This window comes from Euprymna scolopes, chromosome 9, assembly GCF_053919585.1.
Source record: "Euprymna scolopes isolate OS-2025 chromosome 9, ASM5391958v1, whole genome shotgun sequence".
Lineage (NCBI taxonomy): Eukaryota > Metazoa > Mollusca > Cephalopoda > Sepiida > Sepiolidae > Euprymna > Euprymna scolopes.
In genome coordinates, this window is record NC_136490.1 from 145,579,512 (window position 1) to 145,589,869 (window position 10,358).

The 10,358-nt window shown below is 34.1% G+C and overlaps 1 protein-coding gene across 2 annotated transcripts in view; it reads right to left on the bottom strand.

Moving 5' to 3' along the window:
* Positions 1-802: 802 nt before the first annotated feature.
* The window catches only part of LOC145284891 (WW domain-containing oxidoreductase-like), an 820,745-nt gene continuing 811,189 nt past the window's right edge, over positions 803-10,358 (bottom strand). For both annotated transcript variants that reach the window (XM_080133963.1, XM_080133964.1), the window contains exons 6-8: positions 9,418-9,603; positions 3,788-4,046; positions 803-1,174 (exon numbers count right to left, since the gene is read on the bottom strand). In XM_080133963.1, coding sequence (XP_079990089.1) covers positions 992-1,174; positions 3,788-4,046; positions 9,418-9,603 — 628 coding nt within the window. In that variant the 3' untranslated portion in view covers positions 803-991. The remainder of the gene's footprint in view (positions 1,175-3,787; positions 4,047-9,417; positions 9,604-10,358) is intronic.

Here is a 10,358-nt window from a genome sequence, read left to right on the forward strand (position 1 = left end):
GAATTCAAAACCAAAACTTATGAAGAATTCTTAATAAAATTATTTATTATAAGAAGGTCATCTAATATATAAATCTCATTTGTCTGTTTAAATGTATGTATGTATGTAAAACTTTTGACAGAGGCGACGGAGTTTCACGAGATTGGTATTGTTTTGAAACTCGACCCTTTGGACGACAAATATCGAAAAATTGACTAAAAACATTAATTCCTTCACCTTCTACTGGGCACTTTTCTACAGGGATGGGGTCGCTTTTTCCACGGATATTTTTTAAAGTGATCCCCTCTTTTTGGTTGTCTAGCCTTAATTTAAACCTACTTCACTTCCGGTTTGGCGATGGATGCAACAGCAAACACGTCACGTTTTTTTTTTCACATTCTTTTCCTCCTTCACGGTACAGATTTGAGCCTGCTTGCTTACTACCACTTTTTCTTTTTGCTCAATACACTCCTCCAAACACCCGGGCAACGCCGGGCACCCAAACAAATCAAGAAAATACATTACTAAACAAAGCAGTCCTGTAACTTTTGCTTCTTTTATTTTATCCTTTAGTTCTCATATTCCATGAGCAACATTTTTGATAGAAAACAGCAATTCTTCCTTTTTGAGTCAGAATCTATTCTAACAGATAGCGTTGGCAAATGTTTTACCTTGAATAGTATTTTTTTTGTTTCATTTTTATTTTTGTAACACCTTTACATCAAAGCGGCTTCATACTTTGTCTGGAGCAATTTCGATAAAAAAAAAAACGGGAAAAACACCAGGTATGAACAGCTAGTAAGAAAGGAAGAACTACTTTTCATTTCCAAGTGAATACCATTAAAACTTTATTTTCAAAAACATTACATATTTGTTGCTTCATACAACAAAGCAAAACCATTAAAAAACACGATTTGACAATTTGGATAGATTAGTATTGGAATGTTTGTTCCATAATGAATACAGTTATCTGATTGAGGTCTAACATTGGACATCTAGTGAACTATGAAGGTCACAACACAAAAGAACGATCAGACAGCATCTTATTACTGATCTTCCAAAGTTCAGTGGCGAGTTTCCCATCCTGTGCCGCTTCTGATGGCTCACATCGGCAACAGTTGTTGAAATACATGCCTCCAATTCCTTGAAGCTCCGGCACAGTTGCACAGTATAGAGTTGTAGCCGAACCTTGTTGCTGAAATGAAGAAAGGTTTTAAAGTTAAAAAGGAAAACATAGCTACAATCAATATACAATACAATTATGAGTACAAAAACTAAGATTTCAAGAAATGAATTGATGTAATGCCATACTTTTTCGATAAGATTGAAGTCTGGAGATTGTGCAGGTCAATCCATGCTCTTCAAAAAAACTCTTGACATCTGTGTGAATGGGAGCATTATCCTGCATGAAGATGGGGTTATCATCCAAATTCCGACAAAAGTAGGATATAAAATGCTCAGTCAACTTGCTCGAATTACTTCAATCTTACAAACGAACTATAAACCCTAGACCATTAGCACAAATAATTATATATAGAGAGAGAGAGTGAGATAAACAAATTTATAGTTTTTTAAATTTCTTTACGAAAAATATAATTTTCATAACAAAATTAATGTCCTTGGTCGAATTAATTTGACCTGGCAAGCGAACTATAGACCCTACTATAGGCAGTAATCATGCCCACACAAAAACTGAACCTCCACTACCTTGCAGAAACTGTGCACCTAGGCTAAAATTCTTTGTCCTTCCTCTGACGGACGTACTGCCTACCATATTTAACTTGCTTTCGTCACTAAAAATCACTTTCGACTAATATAAGGAGTCAGGATGTTCATTGAATCTAAGTCCAGACTGTCCTTTGTTCTTTACAGAAATAATTGGCTTGCGTCTTGAAATACAGCCTTGCAAATAAAATTCCTTCAATTTGTTCTTAACTGTAGACACAGAGCACTTTTTAACAAGATTACACTATTGCTAGATTTAGGGAGCTATTTAAAATCTGTTTATGAGACTGCCAATCTTAGTATAAGAGTAGCATTGTTTCCATCAAAGAAGTACCTCAAGGACAACCAGATTAAGGGGGGTTATTTTGATTCCACTAAAGCAACTCGCCCTGATAGCATTCCTATTATAGTGCTCAAAAAGCTTCAACCAAAACTAGCTCCCATACTTACAAATCTATTTAAGCATTGTCTTAAGGAGAATTGCTTCCCAACATCCTGGAAACCTCATCAGTATGCCCCGTATTTAAAAATTCAGGTGATCGCTCATCTCCCTCTCAATACAGACCAATCAGTATCCTGTGTGTCATTAGTAAGTTGCTAGAATCTGTTAAATACAGAAATAGTCAACCACCTCAGTGACATGCAATATGGTTTCCGTTCTGCTAGATCTACAGCTGATGTGTTAACAGTAATATCTCATAAGATTAGCTTTTGGTAGGGTGTGGCATAAAGGTCTACTCCACAAAATCTTCAGCTATGGTATAGCTGGAAACGTCTTTTCAATTATTAAATCATTTCTCTCTAATAAGAGTAGTGGTTGATGGGCAAAAATCTGAAGCTCACCAAATTAATGCTAGAGTCCCTCAGAGATCCATCTTGGGCCCAACTCATTTTCTGATCTACACAATGATCTCCCAAATCACATCCTAAGATCAATCGTAGACATTTATGCTGATGACACTACCATCTATGGCAACATTTCAAAGGTTGTAAACAACCAAGTTCTCTCTGATTCTCTCTCCTCTGATCTTGAGCACGTGGTGCAATGGAAAAAAAGGTGGCTGGTTAATTTTAATGCATCTTAGACCAATTTTTTATCATTCCATCATCAACGCTTTGATCCCCGTCTGGCATCAATTGAAATGAATGGCTCTCATCTTGAGGAGGCTCCATGTTTTGACAAACTTCTGGGCTTGACCTTTACTCGTGATCTGATATGGAACACATATATCAAATCCGTTGCCAGGGCTGCTGGGAAAATGGTTGGATCGTTCTATCATTCCAGTAGATATCTCACTGTTGATGCAATTCTCTACATGTATGAGAACCAAGTGCATCCAAGGATGGAGTATTGTTGCCACATCTGGGAAGGAGCTGCCAAAAGCAGCTTATCTTGCCTTGACAGAATTCAAAATAGACTTCGTAATCTAGTGAGGGATGCCCTTTTCCCTTCCCTGGTACCTCTTTCCCACAGAAGAGACATCGCAAGCCTGTCTCTTCTTTATCATTATTTTCATGAGAAGTGTTCGTCTGAGCTCCAATCTATGGTCCCCCCTGGCCTTTCACGAAAAACACTTGTCTAACTGAAACCACTATCAATAATTTACCCCCACTCTTTATCTGTGCCTAAATTCCATGAACAAAGCTTCTTTCTTAGAACTGCACGCCTGTGGAACTCTGTTCCGTTTTCCTGCTTTCCAACTGACTACAATACGGTTGCCTTCAAGTCAAACGTGAATAAATTCTTGATGAGCCATCCCTTTAAGTAATCCAATTTATCAAATTTCCACTACTAACGATGACCGACATGTTCTCTTGACCACTGTACAAAAAAATCTTTATTTTTAATATATTTTTAGATTTAATTCAGATAACTTCCTCTTGTCATGGAAAGTTCACTTACCCCTATTATTAACTCAAATATACTAAAGCAAATAAAATGTGGCTTGGACTCGAGTATTAAATTCGATGAAATTGATTGGAATAAAACATTCGATTTTCAGAAAACAAAAGTATTTTTGCTGAATTCAAGGAAAAAAGAATATTTTAATTTTATTTACGATCTGAATTTTAAATTACTCACCATTGTCTTAGTAAAAGGTCGAACAATTGCAAAGAGGAGTCGAAAGACCCACCAGTTGCGAGGCAAATCACTGCTCATCATGTTTCCGGGGTGAAGTGCATTCACGGTTACTCCAAGGGGCAGTAAACGCTGGTTCAGCTCGATTGCAAATAGAACGTTGCAAAGTTTGGATGTGTTGTAGGCACTCATGCTATTGTATCGATTGCGAGGCAAAGATAGCTTCTCCTCGGATATATTTTCGCAGCTCAAGTCTGTAAACCTAGAAGTGAAGTAAAGAAAAATTAAAAGAAAGCGAATACATTCAACAAATACATAAATAATCTCCAGAAACGAAAGCAGTTTTCACACATACATCCAGAGTGGGGTAGAGCAACTGTTTTTTTTTAGTTTTTATATGATATTTTAAATAAACAAGTTGGTCTGCCCCACATTGTGTGTGTGTGTGTGTGTGTGTGTATATATATATATATATATATATAGGGGGGGGGTGCCAAGTTGGTTAAAGGGAAAATTGTTCCCAACTCGCATTTGGGTAAAAAATGCACTTTTGTAAATAATTGAATTCATTCAAAACGTATTGCAAAAACAAAAACAAATAACATTTAAATAAATCGCGATATATCCAGAGAGTCAAGTGGGATGAACGCGCAGATAAAGGGTTTAGGAAAATTATTCCCAACTCACATTTGGGTAAAAAATGCACTTTCGTAAATAATTGAATTCATTCAAAACGTATCGCAAAAACAAAAACAAATAACATATATATATATATAGCTTCTTACACAATCAGCAGTGCATCTGTTTGGCTTGTCAGGCGTGAGAATATTTTTTTTTTTTTTTACACAGGAGTCACCACTTATCAAGGCCGGGAGGTCACTCGAGGATAAGGGTTGATTAGTATACATTAGTCAATGGAAAGTAAAACAATAAAGTACTTGGTTTTGTTGAAAATTTTTGTTGGATTAATTAATTTGCATATGAGAGGAATAGCCACTTTAAGAAGGATGAATTTGGGAATACAAACAGTTAAGTGTTTGACAGCTGAGAGAAAACTTTGAAAGCTGAACATTGTAAATGTGAATTACGGTGGTTAAGTGAAGAGTTCCATCATATTTTCCTTTTGGGAGTAGAGATTTGTTGGTGCAAATTATGGCATTAGTGAAGAAGAGTTCTGTTAGTTTTTTTTGGTATTTATATATATGAGGTCGTTCCAAGAATAAAACCTATTCTTTTAACTAGAAACATTGAAGAGCTACGTGTTTGGTTTGGTTTCACGGCATATCATTTTATTTTTTTTTTTCTCCTTTGTGTTATTTAATGCTGAGTTCCGCAAGTAAGAGTTTTTTTTTGTTTTTTTTTTGTTGTAGGTTAGATATTTTAACTTATTCAGTAAATCAAGTCAGTCATTTATGGTCATTAGGTGATGGGATATTTTTAGGGGGGGGGGGTAAAGTTGGTTTGAGTTAATGTAGCAGGAAGGAGTAGATTATGTAGAACAAAACCATTTCCTCTCTGTGCGATGTGCTGAAATCTGTAAACCATTCTTCTATTGTGGGTTTGATTTTTAAAAGTTTGTTATTTTGACTGTTATGCCATTGTTCTTGCCATTTCTTCATAATGAGATTATTTGTTTGTAGTTGGTGTGGAATTTTTATATTGCTTGTATTGAGTTTTAGTGCGTTTTTGGCAGCTATGTCAGCTTTTTCATTGCCCTGGATTCCAAAATGATTGGGGATCCAGCAGAATTTAATATTTTAGTTTTGTGAAAGAGTATGTATTCTTTATAATAGGTTGATGAGTAGCGGGTTATTTATAGTTTTGGTTCTTTTAGGATTTGAATACTGATAGGGAGTCTGAAAAAATTATAAATTTGTTGTGGCTGAGGTCAGTAATGAGGTCTAGAGCTGTTGCTTCTAACATCTGTAGGGTCGTTTGGAGGAAGATAGATGAAGCAGATTGTAGGGTGATTATGACAGCAATTGCCTGTAAGTTAGTTTGTATATTTATTTAGCTTTGTGCTGTGGTTTTGTTAATGAGAATGGATGTTCCTCTAGAAGCTTTATTTGGGTTATTTGTTGTGTGGTTGTATTCATTGAAGCTATGGAGATTGATATTTTCAGATGGTTTTAAAAAGGTCTCCTGTAAGCATATTATTGTAGGACAGATTGGATATTAGAAGTAATTCATTCCGGTTGGCTTTTATACCTCTGCAATTTCATTGGATTATTTCGTTGGCCATGGTTTAATTTTATGTATTTGATTTCTTCTCGTCTGATTGTTTTTCTTTGATTATGGGAGGTTGGAAATTCTGTCATCTATTTCTATTGTTTCGCAGGTTGTAAATTTATTCTGGTTTATAGTTCTTGTTTTTGACATAGACAGTAGTTGTCATACGGCGGCCCTCAATACCTAAACTAGTTCTTGAAGTGTCTTTATTAGGGTTGTGATTCCCTTTAGTTATGTGGTTTTTGTTGCTTTTGGTTGCACTCGAGTACAATTTAACTGGTTCTCTCATAGAGGCTGATTCAATGATCTTTCTGGTTTCAATAAAGCTTATGTTTTTTAATTCATTTATTCTTTGATCCAATTTTGGCAGAGAGATGAGTATGCTGGATAATTCTCATCACAGTTTGAGCATTTCATGTTTTCTTGGCATTCTGGTGTTCATTACTGCTACATTTTGGGCATACTGTTTTCTTGGTGGAGTATTCCTTGTAGTGGCCGAATTTTTGGCAGTTCAGACAACAAAGTGGTCTGGGGATATGTTTCTACTTTACTAGTAATATATCCAATCCTGATTTCAGTTGGTGGAGTGGGAGTATTGACGGTTAATATGTATGTGTTTATTGTTTGTTTCTTTTATTGTAATTCTTTTGGTGTCTATAACTTTTTTTTTTTAAGGTTTGTTTTTATTTCTTTTAGAAAACAGTTGATGATTCCTTTTGAAGTGTTGAGGTTTAATGTTTATATCATAGAACTTTGTCCATGTTAAAAACATTTTCTGAGCTATTTTTAAGCAGATAATTGCACAAGTAGGATTCCATTTTTTAATTTTTTTATTTGCTTTGTGTTTAAGTTTTTCTTTATAATTTTTTTTATTAGGAATGGAGACATTTTTTTTATTCATGTATTGTCTTGCGATTCTAAGAGTATGTACTTAGGAAAGATTGTATTTTCATCTGCTTGTTACGATTTCCTTATTTCCTTGGTCTCAGCAAGGTATTATATAAAGGCTTGTTGCCGGTAGCATCTGTTTTTATTAGCTGATTGGCCCTTGCCATCGCTTTCTAATATCAGTGTTTTTTTTATTGTAAATGTGTTTATGTGTGATGTATTTGTATTTCTTTTTTTTTCGAGGGTGTACTGTTATTTAGGGCTTGTCAGGTAGAGCCAATTGATCGGGATGGGTCTCTCCGACCACCCATCTAGCCAAAGTGGAGTGTTGAAAACTCACAGCCACTTGGATCCGGGTCGTGAGGTTCTGAGCCACCAGGATCCTGTTCTAGAACATTGTGGGTCGCCACTTATGGCTAACAGATGGCCCCATTGAGGGCCTTCTACCCTCTGCAGAGGGGCAATTGGTGTCTTCTGGAGCCTCACCAACATGACCTTTTAAATGTATAAAGTTTTTATGTTTCAAGTTCTTCAAGCATTTCTTTGTGATGTTTGTTTTAGTCATTTTGTTTCATAGTACATCAACCCTTTTGGGTTATTCATGTCGCATCAAGTTATTTTGTTTCATAGTACATTAACCCTTTTGGGTTATTCATGTTGCATCAAGTTATTTTGTTTCATAGTACATTAACCCTTTTGGGTTATTCATGTCGCATCAAGTTATTTTGTTGAAGATTTTTATTATTCAATCTCTTTGTATCTTCAATCGCTAGTTTGTAGTGTTTGGTTGTTTTATAGCGGATTTTATCGTTTTTGTTCCCTGTCCTGCAGAACATGAATGAGTTTTGCAATGGGAGAGGGAAAAGGTTTATAGTATTAATGTTTGGTACATTTAAAGTCAGGAAACCAGTCAGGAAGTGGGGAGGTAGAAAGAAGGTATAGGAAGAAGGTAGGGTGTTGTTTTTGGTTTTGCAGAACATAATTAAGTTTTGCAAAAGGAAGTAGAAAAACAAAACACATCAATGTTAGGTGCATTTCGTCTCGGGGAGCCATTATCTTCAGACAGCCTGATCCGATAGCACTAGTACATAGACAGGAGTTGTACCATTAAAACAAGTGACATTTTGTGCTCCAAAATATATTTTTCTACATAGTCACCACCATTCCCAATACACTTTTGTCAGGAATTCAAGAAAGCATCTGAAATGTCGCATCTTCATTATGTATGTCCATGTGAAAGGTTACTTTCTTAGGGTCAATATTTGCAACAGAGAGATTAAACTTTCAAGTCCTGAATGCATAAGTGCAGTCATCATAACAATGATATTTGCAATAACCTCTAATCTATTCGAATAGAATAAAAAAAATAGGAAGCATTACTTTTGGAACTATACATACACACACGTGTGTGTGTGTGTAGAATTTGAGGATTATATCTTTAAGAAATTTGCATTAATAATCATCAGAAAATAATGTAATCAAACTTTCATTTTGGAACTGAAATTTTTCAACGATAATTGTAAAAAAAATTTTTAATTTTACCTCATTACATGTCTTCAATGTTTATTCCATTTTTGATCAGCATCCATTAAATGATTTTGATTCCAGAACCATTCTAATATTGAGGTCTTAAGAAGAAATTGAAATTCAAGGGATCTTACTTTATTTCTTTCAATCCAAATCTGGTATATTAGAAGTTTCAAATAGGGGGGGGGGTTATACCCATATTATGCACTCAAGAAACCTTTTTAAAAACTTCAAAGAATATTTATTAATTAATGTCTAATACCTTCTGATATAATTTCACAAAAATCAGAGGTATCTAAATTTTTATGAAGAGCTGCTACCAGCTTTTTATCATCTGTTACATTTCATTAAATATATACCAGATTTGGCTCTGCTTGTGCTTAGTAATTGTCGTGTTCCAAAAATTCATCTAATGCTACTAGACCAGACTCTCTGAAAATACTGGTTTTCTGACCTAAAATGCATCAAACCCTAATGTTATTGTTTTTCTTTCCTATATAAAACTCAATCATATTAAGGACGGGCAAAAATAACATTTTCCTATAAACAAACAAAAAAAAGCACCATGAATAAATATTAGAAAGTATAAAGAACTTGAAACAAAAATATTTTACAAAATAACCCAGAAAAGAGTCCATATGCCATAAAACAAAACAAGCAAACAAAACACCATGAATAAATATTTAAAGAACTTGAAACATAAAAAGTTCTTTCAAAATTACTGGATTCTGCATAAAATGACCCCAAAAGCGTTGATTTATCGTAAAATAACCAAACCAAGATTCATAATGATCAATTAATTAGTTTAGGATTGAATCATATGAATACCTAACAGATGTGAACTCCCACTCAAGTATAAAATATTTTACATATATATAAAAATTTAATTTCTAAGGTGTTTACATATTATCGCACAAATAAAATAGAATTATTTTTTTTTTTTTTTTAGCTTAAGGGTTTGAGATACAAAAATATATTTTTAATATTACCTGTGTGACTCTGAAGAGACAACAACAATTCTCGCGGGTTGTGAATCAATCATGACGTCCTTGAGAAGCAAAGAAAGATAAAAGTGTGACAAGTGGTTCACTTGGAAGGTCATCTCAAGATCATCTTCTGTTTCAGTGTAAGGCAGACCAATGACACCGGCATTAAGAATGAGAATATGTAGTGGCCTGGCAACAAAATAAAAACAAAAAAATAAATTCATCAAACAAATTCAATTGATGTTGCTTTTCTAACCTGTGAAAATTCTATTTTTTATTATTTCAAAATATTTGCATTTTTGCTTTTTGAATATTTCTTCGCAATTCAGAAGTTTTTTTTTGTTTTTTTTTAAATATATATATCAGATGTAATTTATTTATCAGGCAAATTGCAAAATATACAACTATTAATATTTCAACATAATATGCCATCATCAGATTTTTTTTTTTGTTTGCCATGATGGTAAATGGTAGAATTCAGTAGAAGAGAATCCATGTGTTATTCTTCAACAATATTTTCTAATGTCCGGAAGATTACGCTTGCCACACATGGTATGAAAGATAAGGTTGTGTTCTCAGTGACATAAACGTTGTTTAAACTTTAAAATGAAATGCATTGTAATTTGGCTTATACATGTAATATTTTGTAAAATAAACAAATATGTATTTCTTTAAAATTAATATTTCGACATAATACGCCATCATCAAAATGTTCTTTTGTTTATTTATATTTCAATAACTGTACTTTGTTGAATCTAAGTTTGGTTTCTTGCAAAAGATTCTCTTTTGCTCTTTTTTACAAAGAAATATGAATAAGCATTGTCATTTATTACATTTTAGTTTCATAGTCATAGTGGAAGACACTATGATTCACAGTTACACTCCAAAGATCTAAGTCTCTCTTCTCCGATCTTGAGCATGTGGTGCAATGTGATAAAAGGTGT